The 20,593-nt window shown below is 44.5% G+C and overlaps 1 protein-coding gene across 3 annotated transcripts in view; it reads left to right on the top strand.

Annotated features, from left to right (window-relative positions):
• Positions 1-20,251, top strand: part of ZC3H12A (zinc finger CCCH-type containing 12A) — a 37,272-nt gene extending 17,021 nt beyond the window's left edge. For all 3 annotated transcript variants that reach the window (XM_063954367.1, XM_063954366.1, XM_063954368.1), the window contains exons 3-6: positions 6,041-6,180; positions 10,078-10,312; positions 11,077-11,183; positions 19,035-20,251. In XM_063954367.1, the coding sequence (XP_063810437.1) occupies positions 6,041-6,180; positions 10,078-10,312; positions 11,077-11,183; positions 19,035-19,984 (1,432 nt within the window). In that variant the 3' untranslated portion in view covers positions 19,985-20,251. The remainder of the gene's footprint in view (positions 1-6,040; positions 6,181-10,077; positions 10,313-11,076; positions 11,184-19,034) is intronic.
• Positions 20,252-20,593: the final 342 nt, after the last annotated feature.

Below are 20,593 nucleotides of genomic sequence, written 5' to 3'. Positions count from 1 at the left end.
GCCATCATGTTGAAACAAACACCTGCCAATCCAGATTACCTGTACACACTGGAGTGATGTAACTGAAGGACAGAACAATCATATTCCATCCTTCGTTAGCATACAACAGGATGCTAGCGATATCGTCAGGTTCGATGTGTAGCACATCAAACCTAACAACATCACTAGCGACAGCGGACACCCGCATATCGGGCACACACATTGCCCAATATGCACCAGTGTAAGCAATATGTCTGTCTGTTCCAACAGATTGGACAACATATCAATCAGTGTGTACCCAATTTAACTCTATACTCTTTAGAGCCACTTTTGAAAATTAGAAACTTTCTTCCACAATCTAGAAGGGAATCCTCTATAAAATGTTAGCTGTTTTGTGCCCTACTCCATGAAATGAATGTGTGGCCACTCCATGCAGTTGGAATGCTGTTGCTGCATATAAGTCATCTCTTCTGAATGTGATTATCTTGCTCTGCAAAAATGCCTGTCCCAACTGCACATTGTGGAGCACAATGGGACCAAGAGCTTCAATGTTGTATGAGCATTTTACTCTGTGCACATTACTTCTTCTGACTTCATCTCAAATAATAGTTTAGTAAACAATTTGATAAGTTGGGGCCTTTTTTACAAGAAACCACAAACTTTGCCGCAGGCAGCAGTGTATCTGTGTAGCACAGTTAGACTTGGCACTAAAGACTCGAAAGTACATGAATTATGTCCATTGATCTGTAACCCTCAAGCTGCTCAGTAAATTATTAGCATTTTACATGCCATTTGAAATAAGACTGTTTTTTGAACAGTTTGAATTCTGTTAAGACAAAACTAATACCCCTTTCACATTGCAAAAATAACCCGGTATCGACCAGGAATATTGCCGGGTCAACGCGGGTCACTGTGCAATGTGAAAGGGGCCTTGAAGAATTCAGGCTCGCCTGACCCAGTAATTCAACCCGGGTTATAAGAAGGGTTATTCTCGGGTTGAATACCAGGTCAGTGGCAGTGTAAATGGGTTCCCGGATTGATGCGACCCGGGACCCGTTCACTACATAGGGAGAGGCCGGCGCAGAGATGAGCTCATCTCCCAGCGCTGTCCCCACTGCCTGCTCCGCCTTCCCCCCCTGCCGCTATGGCAACCGACCCGGCAAATTGCCGGGTCGGGAAGCAAGATCTTAGGCTCCAATGCCGGATCCCACCTGGGAAGGACCCGTTTCCAATTCCCGGGTGGGATCTGGCATTGGAGATGTGAAAGGGACTTAATTTAATTATACTTAGGTCACTTTTGATGAACTAAGAGAATTTGTTTCAAATGATTACCATTCAGCAACATTAGGCTGTGTATCCAGAGTCCATGGTGCACTAGGCTTTGAACTACCATCAGTCACTTGCTGAATGTAACGTGGACCTATTGTCAAACAGTAACCTGTTCTTTATGTGAAAGTACACATTGAATTCTGGAAGGAGCACTGACCACAGTTCTGCAACCTTAGTGTGTCACAGGTGCTGTTAGCCTACTGTTAGGAGTTATTACTGAATTGGAAAACAGTGTCATAATGAATCCAAACAATGAAGAAATTACTTGTTTCCTGCATTATAGTGTACACCTATTATACAGAAAATTTGGTTTCAGAACCACTCACTATCCCAGGGGTTCCCAAACTTTTTTGAATCACGAGGCCCTAGTATCAGAATTTTTTTCATGGCACCTCTAGGCCAAAGTTTCTTACTGGGAAATGAAAAAAATAAATAAATAAATATATATATATATATATATACACTGCTCAAAAAAATAAAGGGAACACTTAAACAACACAATGTAACTCCAAGTCAATCACACTTCTGTGAAATCAAATTGTCCACTTAGGAAGCAACACTGATTGACAATCAATTTTACATGCTGTTGTGCAAATGGAATAGAAAACAGGTGGAAATTATAGGCAATTAGCAAGACACCCCCAATAAAGGAGTTGTTCTGCAGGTGGTGACCACAGACCACTTCTCAGCTCCTATGCTTTCTGGCTGATGTTTTGGTCACTTTTGAAAGCTTGCGGTGCTTTCACTCTAGTGGCAGCATGAGACGGAGTTTACCACCCACACAAGTGGCTCAGGTAGTTCAGCTCATCCAGGATGGCACATCAATGCGAGCTGTGGCAAGAAGGTTTGCTGTGTCTGTCAGCGTAGTGTCCAGAGCATGGAGGCGATACCAGGAGACAGGCCAGTACATCAGGAGACGTGGAGGAGGCCGTAGGAGGGCAACAACCCAGCAGCAGGACCGCTACCTCCGCCTTTGTGCAAGGAGGAACAGGAGGAGCACTGCCAGAGCCCTGCAAAATGACCTCCAGCAAGCCACAAATGTGCATGTGTCTACTCAAACGATCAGAAACAGACTCCATGAGGGTGGTATGAGGGCCCGACGTCCACAGGTGGGGGTTGTGCTTACAGCCCAACACCGTGCAGGACGTTTGGCATTTGCCAGAGAACACCAAGATTGGCAAATTCGCCACTGGCACCCTGTGCTCTTCACAGATGAAAGCAGGTTCTCACTGAGCACATGTGACAGACGTGACAGAGTCTGGAGACGCCAAGGAGAACGTTCTGCTGCCTGCAACATCCTCCAGCATGACCAGTTTGGCAGTGGGTCAGTAATGGTGTGGGGTGGCATTTCTTTGGGGGGCCGTACAGCCCTCCATGTGCTCGCCAGAGGTAGCCTGACTGCCATTAGGTACCGAGATGAGATCCTCAGACCCCTTGTGAGACCATATGCTGGTGCGGTTGGCCCTGGGTTCCTCCTAATGCAAGACAATGCTAGACCTCATGTGGCTGGAGTGTGTCAGCAGTTCCTGCAAGACGAAGGCATTGATGCTATGGACTGGCCCGCCCGTTCCCCAGACATGAATCCAATTGAGCACATCTGGGACATCATGTTTCGCTCCATCCACCACAGACTGTCCAGGAGTTGGCAGATGCTTTAGTCCAGGTCTGGGAGGAGATCCCTCAGGAGACCATCCGCCAACTCATCAGGAGCATGCCCAGGCATTGTAGGGAGGTCATACAGACACCTGGAGGCCACACACACACTACTGAGCCTCATTTTGACTTGTTTTAAGGACATTACATCAAAGTTGGATCAGCCTGTAGTGTGTTTTTCCACTTTAATTTTGAGTGTGACTCCAAATCCAGACCTCCATGGGTTAATAAATTTGATTTCCATTGATAATTTTTGTGTGATTTTGTTGTCAGTACATTCAACTATGTAAAGAACAAAGTATTTAATAAGAATATTTCATTCATTCAGATTTAGGATGTGTTATTTTAGTGTTCCCTTTATTTTTTTGAGCAGTGTGTATATATATATATATAGAGAGAGAGAGAGAGAGAGAGAGAGAGAGAGAGAGAGAATTAAGTAAATTGTGTTTATATGTCATACTTAGGTTTAATTATGTGTTGAGGGACAGGATTCACTTCTGTTTGTCCACATATTTTATGACTGGTAGACACCAGCACTGGTATTGCCTATTGCAGTGACCATAAATAGTTTGAATTGGTTCTCTTTCACCAACCCAAGGCACACTTGCAAGTGTCCCGAGGCACCCCTGGGTGCCATGGTGCACAGTTTGAGAACCACTGCACTATCCTATAAATTCACACTCAATTTGGGAATGTTTATACAAATAGTAAACACATTTAAATCCACTGTAAATATTAATTTCTGTTTTTTAGAGGGGAAACATTTGTAAACACATTTTGGAATCTGGTTGGATAATTCAGGTATATACAGTACAAGAGTGTCCTTCCAGTTTTTAGCAATGTTTGCCCCAATAGGTGTTAACTGACACCAGCACATGGCCATTGAGTTTTTTTATAAGACTGTGCTGTTAAAACAACAAGGGCGGTGATTATGAAAACTTACCTTACTAAACACAGAACCAGGAAATATTCCAAAAATATACTTGCATAATAACAAGTTGAAGGTCAAATGCAACATGAGGTGAATGTTATTTTAATTCATGTTAATTTCCAGTTCAGTGACCTTTCAAACAGTTGTTCATCGTACTCAACTTTACAGCAAGGCATATTACAGGTCATCTAAGTGTGCCAAGAAATGCTATATTTTCTTTTTTTGTAAAGTTGTAAATTATCATAGGACTTTGCTTATTACATTTATCTCATTTTAAGAATGTTACAATATTCCTCATGTACAGTGCAGTATGACAACCCTATTAATTGTAATTAATGTTAAAGGCACAGTGTACTGAAAAGATTCATAGGGCTTCAAGTACAAAGCAGCAACTTTTTGATAGCCGCTGCAACCCAGCAGGTTAGAGGTGAAAATTGAAAGCGGCACTCACAGTCATTGTAAAGCACATCAGGCTTTAAACTGAATAGTGGTGAACATCAGAAGTTAGGCATTGAATGACATCAATTCAGGTGATGCAATGGCTACTAGCCAATGCATCGAAACCATTTGATGGTAAAATCGTCAATGGCTACTATGTGCGCATGTACAGAAGCAGTAGGAGCTTTGCGGACGTGCATATTAGCTGAGCTATTTACAGCACTTCCAGGTGTTCGCAGCTGCAAAAGGCTGTCAAACATCAGATGAGCATCAGAAAGTGACTTCTGATGACTGGCAACCATTGAATACTCACAATTTTATGGAAAAAAGTAATTTCACCATAGTGGGAACATTGATTGTTGCTAACCATCGGTTTTCGATGACCATCTCTAACAGTGACAAATTTTCACCTCCAACACACCTGGGAAGCAGTGCTTACAAATGCCACTGCTTCATAAATAAACCCATTGTCTTATAAAATAAAAAGGACAGTATTTTGTCTGGTGGCCTAAAGCTACACTCTTAACACAGATAGTATTTGTAAGGGAGTATGCAAGCACAATGGATTTTTAGAACCTATTTATAGCAGGTTATCCTGTGATTGCATGGTGATGTTCTGCTAGGCGGACATATATTAGTTTGTATATTTGTGTGAATATATAATCCAACTGCTCTGAATTGTTGAAGCCTCTTTTCAATAGTTAGGACACTGCTGTGGGATCGAGGGTATCCGGACCATAAATCTACACTAAAAAGGTCTACAGTCAATAGGTCTACCACTAATGGTTTAATGCATTAGGTCACATGGTCAAAAGATCGAGAGGGTCAAAAGGTTGACGTAGAATAGGTAGACAGTAGGAAAGGTCGACAGGGTCAAAAGGTCGACAGGATCAAAAGGTGGACATGTAAAAGGAAGACAGTTCAAAAGGTCAAGAGGATCAAAGGGTCGACATGATCAAAAGGTCGACATGACAATGGTCGACACACATAAGGTAGACACAAGTTTTTTAAAAAATTTTCATATTTTTCAACTTTTTCATACTTTAACATCCACAGGCACTACAATTGGGAATAGTAACCTGTGCAGAGCGCAGCGGTAGCTGAGCGAGGCACCTTGCACGAACGCGAGCCATGCGTGGGGACGTGGTACACTATTAGGGCTTGTTTGTAGCATAAAAGTGACAAAACACCCCCCCCCCCAAAATAAATAAATAGTGCCTACCTTTTTTGTGTCGACCTTTTCCATCTCGACATTTTGCCGCTGTCGACCTTTCCTACTGTCTACCTATTCTACGTCAACCTTTTGACCCTCTCAACCTTTTAACCCTGTGACCTAATGCATGTCTACCATTAGTGGTAGACCTATTGACTGTAGACCTATTTAGTGTAGATCTAATAATCCACAACCAAGATCGCCCATGCATACACATCGCAGCAACCATGAGGCTGGCTATATCTGTAAGACTTTTATTGAAAACAAATAAACAAGGTCACTTTTAAAACCAAATTTTCAGGTATAACTGATCGAAACTGGTAAAATTAGATTTTATAATATGAATATTGATAGTTTCAGCTTGCACGCTGCACAGGCTGTGCCCTTTAAACCCTGCATTGTTATTGGGCAGGAAGGCATCCTGTACAGTGATTTACTTTACTCATAATGGTAAAATATGTCTGCAAAACTCATTGCTTGTTTCCTTTTCTCTGTAGCCATGGAAACAAAGAGGTGTTCTCATGCCGTGGAATATTGCTGGCTGTCACCTTTTTTCTGGAAAGAGGACATACAGATGTCACAGTGTTTGTACCATTGTGGAGAAAGGAGCAGCCCAGGCCTGATATGCCCATTACAGGTAAGCACTTAATACGATACAGAAAGAAGATTAATATGGAGACTATTGTATGGCATGAATAAGTATTCAAAAGCTCTAAGTTGATATGGCTCTGATAATATAGCTTTGTATCTTGTACCAAGTAAACTGATCATCTTGTACTTGTGATATCACAAATATCTGGTGAAGAGATTATGGGGTATATGCAATTGCGGTCGAATTCCCGAAATTGTCGAATTTCGGGACTTTTTCGCCCAAAAAAAAAAATCGTCAATGCAATTCAGTACTTTCCGTCCAAAAAACGGACTTTCAAAATTCGACTTTTTGAAATTCGACTTTTGTCAAATTCGACTTTTCTGCTACAAGTGCTGCAATTCGACCAAAGTATATTCAATTGAAGTTTGGAAATTCGACAACAGTGCTTTTAGACAGTAAATTCGAAATTTTCAATCCGCCACACTTTGGTGGGTGAAACTAATAAAAAAAAATTAAAACATGTTTTTTTTTTGTGTTTTTTTTTATTGATAATAGCATATCTATTTATAATAGAAGGGATTAGGTACTTGGTTTGTCTTTTTTGGAGGCACAAGTATTATTTATATATTTTTTAAAATAATATTATTTTTTATTTTTAGATGGAATGGTAAAATTCAGAAAAAAAATGGCGTGGGGTCCCCCCTCCAAAGCATAACCAGCCTCGGGCTCTTCGAGCTGGTCCTGGTTCTAAAAATGCGGGGGGAAAATTGACAGGGGATCCCCCGTATTTTTAAAACCAGCACCGGGCTCTGCGCCTGGTGCTGGTGCAAAAAATACGGGGGACAAAAAGAGTAGGGGTCCCCCGTATTTTATGGGCCCTGTAAAACACTCAGCATTAGGTAAATAGTATAATACAAAGGGTTAAATGTAATAACCGGGTTGGTTTTGCCTTGTAAATGATTGCTGCTTTAAAAAACAGGCAGACTCGCACAAAGTTCTGCACCTCCGGCAGCTCACAGGCTATTACATTTAACCCATGGGGGTATATGCAATTAGCGGCGAATCGCGGCAAATTATCGCCGTTTTTTAATTCGACACAATTCGACCGTCCAATTTCGGGAAGTGGTTGCCGAAATTCACCATATTCAATGGAAAACGGATTCGACAGTCCCGCGGGCGAAAAACAGCCGATTTGCCGGATTTTGCCGCGATTTTAAAAAACGGGGAAAAACGGGAAAAACCCGAAAAAAAATGGCGTGGGGTCCCCCCTCCAAAGCATAACCAGCCTCGGGCTCTTCGAGCTGGTCCTGGTTCTAAAAATCCGGGGGGGGAAATTGACAGGGATCCCCCGTATTTTTAAAACCAGCACCGGGCTCTGCGCCTGGTGCTGGTGCAAAAAATACGGGGGACAAAAAGAGTAGGGGTCCCCCGTATTTTATACACCAGCATCGGGCTCCACTAGCTGGACAGATAATGCCACAGCCGGGGGTCACTTTTATACAGTGCCTTGCGGCCGTGGCATTAAATATCCAACTAGTCACCCCTGGCCGGGGTACCCTGGGGGAGTGGGGACCCCTTCAATCAAGGGGTCCCCCCCCCAGCCACCCAAGGGCCAGGCGTGAAGCCCGAGGCTGTCCCCCCCATCCAAGGGCTGCGGATGGGGGGCTGATAGCCTTGTCAAAATTGAAAGAATATTGTTTTTTCCAGTAGTACTACAAGTCCCAGCAAGCCTCCCCCGCAAGCTGGTACTTGGAGAACCACAAGTACCAGCATGCGGGAGAAAAACGGGCCCGCTGGTACCTGTAGTACTACTGGGAAAAAAATACCCAAATAAAAACAGGAGACACACACCGTGACAAGTACAACTTTATTACACACTGCCGACACACACAAACTTACCTATGTTGACACGAAGCAGTCGGTCCTCTTCTCCAAGTAGAATCCACGGGTACCTGAAAATAAAAGATAATTATACTCACCTCAATCCAGTGTCCAGATATAAATCCTCGTACTTGGCAAAATAAATAAACGAACACCCGATCCAGCGGACTGAAAGGGGTCCCATGTTGACACATGAGACCCCTTTCCACGAATGCAGACACCCCCGTGACAGCTGTCACAGAAGTGTCTCTTCAGCCAATCAGCGAGTGCAACGTCCTTGCACTCTGCTGATTGGCTCTGTGTGCGTCTGAGCTCAGACAGCGCATCGCAAAGCCTCTCCATTATATTCAATGGTGGGAACTTTGCGTCAGCGGTGAGGTCACCCGCGGTCAGCGGCTAACCGCGGGTAACCCCACCGCTACCCGCAAAGTTCCCACCATTGAAAGTAATGGAGAGGCTTTGCGATGCGCTGTCTGAGGTCACACGCGCACAGCCAATCAGGTGAGCGCCACGGAAGTAGCGCTTCCTGATTGGCTGAAGGGACCTCAGTGACAGGAGTCACGTGGTGTCCCGGCATTCGGGGAAAGGGGTCTGATGTGTAAACATGGGACCCCTTTCAGTCCGCTGGTACGGTTGTTCGTTTTCTTTTTTTAACAAGTACGTGGATTATCTCCCGGACACTGGATTGAGGTCAGTCTAATTTTTTTCACAGGTACCCCGGATCGTCGGAGACTGTGGCAGTCGGCGGGTCAACATAGGTAAGTATGTGTGTGTCGGCAGTGTGTAATAAAGTTGTACTTGTCACGGTGTGTGTCTCCTGTTTTTATTTGGGTATTTTTTTTCCAGTAGAACTACAGGTACCAGCGGGCCCGTTTTTCTCCCGCATGCTGGTACTTGTGGTTCTCCAAGTACCAGCTTGCGGGGGAGGCTTGCTGGGACTTGTAGTACTACTGGAAAAAACAACATTCTTTCAATTTTGACAAGGCTATCAGCCCCCCATCCGCAGCCCTTGGATGGGGGGGACAGCCTCGGGCTTCACCCCTGGCCCTTGGGTGGCTGGGGGGGGGGGACCCCTTGATTGAAGGGGTCCCCACTCCCCCAGGGTACCCCGGCCAGGGGTGACTAGTTGGATATTTAATGCCACGGCCGCAAGGCACTGTATAAAAGTGACCCCCGGCTGTGGCATTATCTGTCCAGCTAGTGGAGCCCGATGCTGGTGTATAATATACGGGGGACCCCTACTCTTTTTGTCCCCCGTATTTTTTGCACGAGCACCAGGCGCAGAGCCCGGTGCTGGTTTTAAAAATACGGGGGATCCCTGTCAATTTTCCCCCCGGATTTTTAGAACCAGGACCAGCTCGAAGAGCCCGAGGCTGGTTATGCTTTGGAGGGGGGACCCCACGCCATTTTTTTTCGGGTTTTTCCCGTTTTTCCCCGTTTTTTAAAATCGCAGCAAAATCCGGCAAATCGGCTGTTTTTCGCCCGCGGGACTGTCGAATCCGTTTTCCATTGAATATGGTGAATTTCGGCAACCACTTGCCGAAATTGGACGGTCGAATTGTGTCGAATTAAAAAACGGCGATAATTTGCCGCGATTCGCCGCTAATTGCATATACCCCCATGGGTTAAATGTAATAGCCTGTGAGCTGCCGGAGGTGCAGAACTTTGTGCGAGTCTGCCTGTTTTTTAAAGCAGCAATCATTTACAAGGCAAAACCAACCCGGTTATTACATTTAACCCTTTGTATTATACTATTTACCTAATGCTGAGTGTTTTACAGGGCCCATAGGGGTTAACTATGAACTTTGACAGAGGACACAAAATTACTAATGTGCTCCAATATCACCCAAATTAATAGAAGTTTAACCGTCCTTAAATTTTATGTTTTAAGTTATAGAATTATACTACATATATCAGTATACATCAGTAATTATTACTACTATTTACAATGTATTTTGCACATTTTATAATTGAAACCATTATCAACTATGACGCCAACCTAAGATAGGACATAATAGGGAAAACTGAATAATTAATCCCTTTATACATCATTTTTGGCAGATCAACACATTCTGACTGAACTTGAAAAGAAGAAAATCCTGGTTTTCACGCCATCTCGTCGAGTCAATGGAAAACGGCTTGTGTGCTATGATGATAGGTTTATTGTAAAGTTGGCCTACAAGTGTGATGGGGTCATAGTCTCAAATGATATCTACAGAGACCTCCAGAGTGAGAAGCCGGAATGGAAGAAGTTCATAGAGGAGCGGCTACTCATGTATTCCTTTGTCAATGACATGTAAGATACTTGTTGTAAACGTCATATTCTCGCAATAATCAAGCTCTCTGAAATGAAAAGGGGTAGATTTATCAAATCTTGCAGATATATAAAGTGGAGAAGATGCCCATACCAAGAAAGCATCTTCTAACTGTCATCTATAGGCGGTACTAGACAAATTACAGAATCTGATTGGTTGTTATGAGCAACTTCTCTAATATATCTCTTTCCAAGGTATGATGTATCTTCCCCTAGAAAACTTTGCACTTCAGCTTTATTCATCAACATGTCATTGTTAATTTACTATAGCTTATACAGATTTCATTCTGTGTCAGTGAAGATTAATTAGCTACTCATTACATTTATTTTTCACATTTACAATGGTATACAGTATATAAGTCTCATGTTTCATGCCCAAATTACTAAATGTAATAATATTTTTCTTAAAAGTTCTTATAGAGGGTATCATTTATTATACCCAAGGTGCCTTTATATGTAGAGTTTGGGGAAATTCATGGTATTATCTGGTATGTTCCCTAGATAAAGTATACTGTACTCAGTATGTACATCATGCATATATTTAAATGCTGTTGACAAATTCAATAATCAGTTTTAGAGCATGAGATAACACAGTATTGTAGCAAGAGATATGATTTACATCAGCTGATTAATAAAATGAATAGAGGAGGAGAGTTTATGTGCGGATTATTTCAACATTTCAAAGATACTGATTCAGCCTGTGTGATATAGCTATTAATTTTTCCTTTAACCTGACTTTGGTTTAGATTTATGCCCCCAGACGATCCTATGGGACGAAAAGGTCCAAACCTGGATGACTTCCTTAGAAAAAGACCTCTTGGACCAGAGAATAAAAAAGTACAATGTCCTTATGGTAAATAAGAATTTTTCACATTGTATCACTTGGACCTTCACTTTCCACTACTAGCAGATAACATTATCTGACACAATAGATTATTAAAATTAATGATTATTCACACCATTGGAAATACAGGCTGCGATGTAATGAAGTACAAGTTCAGCAACCGAACTCAGACTTTTTTTAAAGGGTCAATCATTTACAAGGCCATGCCCCGACATGGCTGCTGAACTCTGACTTCATTACATCTCTGCCACTGTGTTGGTTATGAATAGCTTCTGGAGGCTACCATGCCTTGCCGTTATGTATACTGTAAAACTAGTTGTAGCATCATTTAACAGTACTGTCCTATTGGTGATATTGGTTGTGATCTGTCTTGGTTGATACATCTAGGCCCATATTTAGCAAAATACAGATGTGTCCTCATACATCTAGCCTCAATATGGGGGATATGTACAAAGCCTTGAAAAGTGATAAATTGCATGGTGCTAAGGGGGGACATGTACTAAGCAGTGATAAAAGTGGAGAAGTGAGCCAGTGGAGAAGTTGCTCGTGGCACCCAATCAGCTGCTCTGTATACTTTGATAGTATGCAAATTATAAATGTTACATTAATGCTGATTGGTTGCCATGGGCAACTTCTCCACTGGCTCACTTCTCTTCTTTTATCACTGCTTAGTAAATCTCCCCCAAAGTACCAGCCAATCAGCTCATAACTGTCATTTTCAAACCCAGCCTGTAACATGACAGTTAGGAGCTGATTGGCTGGTACTTTAGCACCGTGAAATACATTGCTCTTCAAGGCTTAGTACATCTACCCCTATATGAGCCGGCAGGTCCTGTGCAATGGGACAAATGGGGCAACGGAAAAAAATGTGTCCTCAGACAATGCTGCAGTCGCACCAAACAGCCCCTCTCTGCGAGCCAGTTTCTGTGAGACTCTGCCAGCATCCGGCATATTTCTTTGCCAGAAATGCTATTTCAACACAATGCAACTAGAATGCATGAGGAGACTGTGCTGATCAATTTGATATAGGACACTTGTATATCTGTGTGCGACTGAGTCTCTGAGTCCGTATATAAAGTGCTACAATGCAGCGGTGGTGTTTTTTTTCCATGCCATGTTCCATTGTGCTCCGTATATAAGCTTAGTCACACACAGATAAACACGTGTCGCATATCAAATAAATCATCACATTTTTGCCAAAAGAAGATTTCCGGTGCTAGCACAGTGACACAGGACTTGGTCACTCATTCACGCCAGGAATATTGTGCTGCATGGTGTATTGAAGCTAGATGTATGAGGACATATCTATATTTGTCCATAGGATACAATAGGATAAAGGTATCTGGAGATATCATTACCTATCGCATCCAGGAGCTTGATAAACCTGTCTGAGCAGCAATTCCATAGAAACATGGGGGCTGCATTTGCAGATGAGACGGACCGTGGCAGATACATTATTAGATATCTGCTTCCATCTCTCCATAGTATATTTGGGGGATGCTTAATATTTTGGGGATTAGCGTGCAAATATTTAATGATAAATAGGCCCCTTAGGATCTTTTCATTGTATACATAAGTAAATCCTATTCAGTCTTACAGTGGGTCTGGGACTGAGGGTCGACAACAAAAAGGTCGACACACCTTAGGTCGATGTCAATTGGTCGACACACCTTAGGTCGACATGGACAAAAGGTCGACATGGACAAAAGGTCGACAGGAAAAAGGGCGACATGGAAAAAGGTCGACATGAGTTTTTTTGGTGTCGTTTTCTTCGTAGAGTGACCGGGAACCCCAATTAGTGCACCGCGTTCGCTCCCATGCTTCGGGCATGGTGCCTTCGCTCCGCTTCGCTCCGCTTCGCTTGGCACAGATTACCGTTCCAATCGTAGTCCACGTGGATCGTTAAGTATGAAAAGGTTCAAAAAAAGAAAAAAAAAACATAAAAAACTCATGTCGACCTTTTTCCATGTCGACCTTGTTCCTGTCGACCTTTGTCCATGTCGACCTTTTGTCCATGTCGACCTAAGGTGTGTCGACCAATTGGCGTCGACCTAAGGTGTGTCAACCTTTTTGTTGTCGACCTGGAGTTCGGATACCCTTACAGTATCAAAATACTTCAGCAGCATTATTTTACATGTTTGTGTAATGTTTAGAGAAATGTTCAAATATTTAACAATTCTATATATGTAAAAATAGCAAAAATTGTATCTATTTTGCACTTCATTCATTTTCTATATATTGTACTGTAGTTTGACCCTTTTCTCTAACGTCCTAGTGGATGCTGGGGACTCCGTCAGGACCATGGGGATAGCGGGCTCCGCAGGAGACAGGGCACATCTAAAAAGCTTTTTAGGTCACATGGTGTGTACTGGCTCCTCCCCCTATGACCCTCCTCCAAGCCTCAGTTAGGTTTTTGTGCCCGTCCGAGAAGGGTGCAAACTGGATGGCTCTCTTAAGGAGCTATTTAGTAAAGTTTTTTTTAGGTTTCTAATCAGTGATTCCTGCTGGCGACAGGATCACTGCAACGAGGGACTTAGGGGAGAGACTGGCAACTCACCTGCGTGCAGGAGGATTGAAGTCTTAGGCTACTGGACACTGAGCTCCAGAGGGAGTCGGAACACAGGTCAGCCTGGGGTTCGTCCCGGAGCCGCGCCGCCGATCCCCCTTACAGACGCTGAAGAAAGACGGCGGAACGGAGGTCCGGAAACAGGCGGCAGAAGACTTCACAGTCTTCAGAGAGGTAGCGCACAGCACTGCAGCTGTGCGCCATTGTTGTCACACGGCTCACTGACACGGTCACGGAGGGTGCAGGGCGCTGCTGGGGGCGCCCTGGGCAGCAATATAAATACCTATTTGGCAAATAAATACATCACATATAGCCATTAAGGCTATATGTATGTATTTTAACCCAGGCCAGTTATTAAAAAACCGGGAGGAAAAGCCCGCCGAAAAGGGGGCGGAGCTTATTCTCCTCAGCACTCAGCGCCATTTTCCTGATCAGCTCCGCTGGTGAGGAAGGCTCCCACTCTCCCCTGCACTGCACTACAGAAACAGGGTTAAAAGAGAAGGGGGGCATAAATTGGCGATATAATGATATATTAAGAGCGCATATATAGAAACAACACCTTCTAGGGTTGTTATATACATTATAGCGCTTTTGGTGTGTGCTGGCAAACTCTCCCTCTGTCTCCCCAAAGGGCTAGTGGGTCCTGTCCTCTATCAGAGCATTCCCTGTGTGTGTGCTGTATGTCGGTACGTGTGTGTCGACATGTATGAGGAAAATGTTGGTGAGGAGGCGGAGCAAATTGCCTGTAATGTTGATGTCACTCTCTAGGGAGTCGACACCGGAATGGATGGTCTACTTATGGAATTACGTGATAATGTCAACACGCTGCAAGACGGTTGACGACATGAGATGGCCGGCGGACAAATTAGTACCGGTCCAGGCGTCTCAGACACCGTCAGGGGCTTGTAAAAACGCCCATTTACCTCAGTCGGTCGACAGACACAGACATGGACACTGACCCCAGTGTCGACGGTGAAGAAACATACGTAATTTTCCTTTAGGGCCACGAGTTACATGTTAAGGGCAATGAAGGAGCTGTTACATATTTCTGATACTACAAGTACCACAAATAAGGGTATTTTGTAGGGTGTGAATAAACTACTTGTAGTTTTGCCTGAATCAGATAAATTAAATGAAGTGTGTGATGATACGTGGGGTTCCTCTGATAGAAAGTTATGGGCGGTATACCCTTTCCCGCCAGAAGTAAGGGCGAGTTGGGAAACACACCTTAGGGTGGATAAGGCGCTCACACGCTTATAAAAACATGGCGTTACCGTCTCTAGATACGGCCGCCCTCAAGAAGCCAGCTGATAGGAAGCTGAAAAATATCATGACAGTATATACACACATACTGGTGTTATACTACGACCAGCAATCGCCTCAGCCTGGATGTGCAGCGCTGAGGGGGCTTGGTCGGATTTCCTGACTGAAAATTTTGATACCCTTGACAGGGACAAGATTTTATTGACTATAGAGCATTTTAAGGATGCATTTCTATATATGCGTGATGCGCAGAGGGATATTTGCATTCTGGCATCAAGAGTAAATGTGATTTACATATCTGCCAGACGAAGACACGACAGTGGTCAGGTGAGGCAGATTCCAGACGGCATGTGGAAGTATTGCCGTATAAAGGGGCGGTCCATCGGACCTGGTGGCCATGGCAACAGCTGAAAAATCCACTTTTTGTTACCCCGAATCACATATCGGCAAAAAAGGACACAGTCTTTTCAGTCTCAGTCCTTTCGTCCCCATAGGGGCAGGCGGGCAAAGGCCAGTCATATCTGCCCAGGGGTAGAGGAAAGGGAAGAAGACTGCAGCAAGCAGCCCATTCCCAGGAACAGAAGCCCCTCACAGCTTCTGCCAAGTCCGCAGCATAACGCTGGGGCCGTACAAGCGGACTCAGGTGCGGTAGGGGGTCATCTCAAGAGTTTCAGTACGCAGGGGGCTCACTCGCAAGGGAACTCCGGGATCCTACATGTAGTATCCCAGGTGTACATTGGAAATTCGAGACATCTCCCCCTCACACAATTCACAGGCTGTATTCCCAGCAGGTGATAATCAAAGTACCCCTCTTACAACATGGAAGGGGGTAGTATCCCACACTATATTGTGGTACTGAAGCCAACCGGCTCGGTGAGATCTGAAATATTTGAACACTTACATACAAGCGTTCAAATCAAGATGGAGTCACTCAGAGCAGTGATAGCGAACCAGGAAGAAGGGGACGATATGGTGTCACTGGATATCAGGGACGCTTACCTACAGGTCCAAATTTGCCCTTCTCACCAAGGGTACTTCAGGTTCCTGGTACAGAACTGTCACTATCAGTTCAGACGCTGCCGTTTGGGTTGTCCACGGCGCCCCGGGTCTTTACCAAGGTAATGGCGGGAATGATGATTTTTCTTAAAAGGAAACATGGACGCTTTCCTGATAAGGGCAAGGTCCAGAGAACAGTTGGAGGTCGGAGTAGCACTATCTTAAGTAGTTCTACGTCAGCACGAGTGGATTCTAAATATTCCAAAATCGCAGCTTTTTCCGATGACACGTCTACTGTTCATAGGGATGATTCTGGACACAGTCCAGAAAAACGTGTTTCTCCCAGTGGAGAAAGCCAGGGAGTTCTCCGAGCTAATCGGGATCCTCCTAAAACCAGGAAAAGTGTCAGTGCATCATTGCACAAGAGTCCTGGTAAAAATGGTGGCTTATTACGAAGCAATTCCATTCGGCAGATTTCCCGCAAGAACTCTTCGGTGGGATCTGCTGGACAAATGGTCCGGATCGCATCCTCAGATGCATCAGCGGATAACCCTATATCCAAGGACAAGGGTGTCTCTCCTGTGGTGATTACAGAGTGCTCATCTTCTAGAGGGCAGCAGATTTGGCATTCAGGATTGGATGCCGGTGACCACGGAGGCCAGCCTGAGAGGCTGGAGAACAGTCACACAGGGAAAAAATTTCCAGGGAAGTGTGATTAAGTCTGGAGAATTCTCTCTGCATAAATAAGCTTAGAGCAAATTTATAAGGCTCTAAACTTAGCAAGACCTCTGCTTCAAGGTCAGCCGGTATTGATCCAGTGGGATAACATCACGGCAGTCGCCCACGTAAACAGAAAGGGCGGCACAAGAAGCAGGAGGGCAGTGACAAAACTGCAAGGATTTTTCGCTAGGCGGAAAATCATGTGATAGCACTGTCAGCAGTGTTCTTTCCGGGAGTGGACGACTGGGAAGCAGACTTCCTCAGCAGGCATGACCTCCACCCGGGAGAGTGAAAACTTCATAGGGAAGTTTTTCAGCATGATTGTGGACCGTTGGCAAAGACCAAAGGTGGACATGATAGCGTCCCGCCCGAAAAACGGGACAGGTATTCCGCCAGGTCATGAGACCTTCAGGCGATAGCTGTGGATGTTCTGGTAACACCGTGGGTGTACCAGTCAGTGTATGGGTTCCCTCCTCTGTTTCTCATAACCAAGGTATTGAGAATTATAAGACATAGAGGAGTATGAACTATACTAGTGGCTCCGGATGGGCCAAGAGGGACTTGGTACCCGGAGCTTCAAGAGATGCTCACAGAGGACTAAGGGCCTGGGGAGCTAAGAAGGGACTTGCTTCAGCAAGTACCATGTCTTTTCCAAGAATTACCGCGGCTGCGTTTGACGGCATGGCGGTTGAATACCGGATTCTGAAGGGAAAAAGGCATTCCATAAGAGGTCATACCTACCTTGGTCAAAGCCAGGAAGGAGGTGACCGCACAACGTCATCACCACATGTGGTGAAAATATGTTGCGTGGGTAAGGCCAGGAAGGCTCCACGAAGGAAATTCAACTAGGTCGATTCTGCACTTCCTGAAAACAGGAGTGTTTTGAGTCTCAAATTGGGGTTCATTAAGATTTAAATTTCGGCCCTGTAGATTTTCTTCCAGAAAAAATTGACTTCAGTTCCTGAAGTCCAGATTGTAAAGGGTGTATTCCATATACAGTTCTTTTGTGCCTCTAGGGGCACCGTGAGATCTCAACATAGTGTTGGGATTCCTTAAAATCATATTGGTTTGAACCGCTCAAATCTGTGGATTTGAAATATCTCACATGGAAAGTGACCATGCTGTTGACCAATATCTCACATGGAAAGTGACCATGTTGTTAGTCCTGGCCTCGGCCAGGCGATTGTCAAAAAGAATGGGCGGTTTTGTTTTACAAAAGCCCATATTAGAATTTTCCATTTGAACAGGGCAGAACTGGGACTCGTCTCCAGTTTCTTCCTAAAGGGGTGTCAGCGTTGTCACCTGAAACAACCTATTGTGGTGCCTGCGGCTACTGGGGACTTGGAGGACTCCAAGTTACTAGACGTTGTCAGGGCCCTAAAAATATATATATATATATATATATATATATAGTTAGGACGGCTGGAGTCAGAAAGTCTGACTTGCTGTTTATATTGTATGCACCCAACAAGCTGGGTGCTCCTGCTTCTAAGCAGTCTATTGCACGCTAGATTTGTAGTACAATTCAGCTTGCACATTCTGTGGCAGGCCTGCCACAGCCGAAATATGTAGATGCCCATTCCACAAGGAAGGTGGCCTCATCCTGGGCGGCTGCCCGAGGAGTCTCGGCATTATAACTTTGCCGAGCAGCTACGTGGTCAGGGGAGAACACGTTTGTAAAATTTTACAAATTTGATACTCTGGCTAAAGAGGACCTGGAGTTCTCTCATTCGGTGCTGCAGAGTCATCCGCACTCTCCCGCCCGTTTGGGAGCTTTGGTATAATCCCCATGGTCCTGACGGAGTCCCCAGCATCCACTAGGACGTTAGAGAAAATAAGAATTTACTTACCGATAATTCTATTTCTCGTAGTCCGTAGTGGATGCTGGGCGCCCATCCCAAGTGCGGATTGTCTGCAATGCTTGTACATAGTTATTGTTACAAAAATCGGGTTATTACTATTGTTGTGAGCCATTTTTTCAGAGGCTACTTCGTTTTGTTATCATACTGTTAACTGGGTTCAGATCACAAGTTGTACGGTGTGATTGGTGTGGCTGGTATGAGTCTTACCCGGGATTCAAGATCCTTCCTTATTGTGTACGCTCGTCCGGGCACAGTACCTAACTGAGGCTTGGAGGAGGGTCATAGGGGGAGGAGCCAGTACACACCATGTGACCTAAAAAGCTTTTTAGATGTGCCCTGTCTCCTGCGGAGCCCGCTATCCCCATGGTCCTGACGGAGTCCCCAGCATCCACTACGGACTACGAGAAATAGAATTATCGGTAAGTAAATTCTTATTTTTTTTTTTACCTATAGGTAAGAAATGCACCTATGGAATGAAGTGTAAGTTTTATCACCCAGAAAGGATAAACCAGACTCAGCGTTCTGTTGCTGATGAATTGCGCGAAAATGCAAGAGTTTCTCCTACTAAGGGTACAACTTATTCAGAGGAGAAAAAGACAAGGAAACCATCAGTCGCAGAGAGTTCCACTGTGGAATCAGATATCTCTTCTATGCAGAAACTTCCTCTAGAGAGAACTGGGTCTTCCCAGAAAGCAAGAACATTTGACAAAAATGCCATAAAACATTATTACAAGAACACTGGAGGTTCTGGATGGTACCAACCATCTGTCAGCTCAAATGACTCCCTTACTCATAGCTCAAATGACTCTGGCATGGAATCATGGCCAAGTATATCAAACAGTTTCTGTGACCAGTCACATGACCCAACAGTATACTGCAACTGTAGCCAGCAGATGCCTTGCTGTCATCATAGAAGTGATTTGGATGCTGATCATCGCAAACACTATAGTTCACAGAAATTGGCTCCACATGGTTCTCATTCAGCACCTTACTTCCCTTATAATTCATCTTCTCCATGGTCATCCCAAAACTCTTCACACCCTATGTACAGAAAAGAAATGTCTGACCCTTCTCCAGCTCACTGTAGCCTTCCACCTGACTATAAAAACTCACCTACCCGTTCACTTAAGTATTGGTCTGAACCAAGCCCCATTCATCTGTCCTCCACTAGACCACAGCCTAACTACCCAGTGTATACGGCAATTCCACCTTCGAGCACTGATTACCAACAGTGGCAAAACTCTGACCAATTTGCTGCAGAGAGATTGATTGTGCGTACTAAACTTTGTGCTATCTTCCAAGCCTCATTAGTTGATCAGGTCATGAATAAGTTCCCACAACTGCTGGACCCACAAACTCTAGCAGCAGAAATATTTACTTTTAAATCCAAAAACAGGATGTGAAAGTAACTTGCTGTTGTAAAAGAAGCCTCTAGATAAATAAGAGCTGTACAAATTGTGTCTCCCTTCACCAAAGTGGGTAACTTTAATGACCTAGATCTAGAAGTAGTCATGAATTAGACACAGGAGCAGTGATGCAGTGTTGGCCACAATTGTGCCCAAAAACAAAGGTGGCATTTGCATTCACAAAAGAAAGCTGCAATATGTATACATGCAAAGGAGAAACTGTTGGAAGATGTATGCAGGTTAGCCCCAGAGGCGTCTGAATGGGAGGGATAGGGGTGGGGTGGGGTGGGGGGCAGGGGGCAGCATGCCCTTCAAAACATGACAGAGGTGCAGGTACTGGGGAGGGGTAGTTCTTACCACTGGATTCCCGATTTACAAAGTTTGCCACTGCAGCGTTCTGTTCTCCATGCTCTGTCCTAGCCGTCTCGTCACAGATGCATTACTGGGAGGAGGCGGGGATGTCACAGCAGGCTCAGCATGGCCACGCCTCCTCCCAGTGACGCATCTGCGAAGAGCTGGCTAGGACAGGGCATGGAGCTTAGCACTCTGCGTAATATGTAATTTCTTCTGCGCCCCCCCAACTTCAAAACATTCTGGCGCCCCTGG

The sequence above is a fragment of the Pseudophryne corroboree genome, chromosome 2 (genome assembly GCF_028390025.1).
Source record: "Pseudophryne corroboree isolate aPseCor3 chromosome 2, aPseCor3.hap2, whole genome shotgun sequence".
Lineage (NCBI taxonomy): Eukaryota > Metazoa > Chordata > Amphibia > Anura > Myobatrachidae > Pseudophryne > Pseudophryne corroboree.
This window is presented reverse-complemented; position numbering and strand designations above follow the sequence as displayed.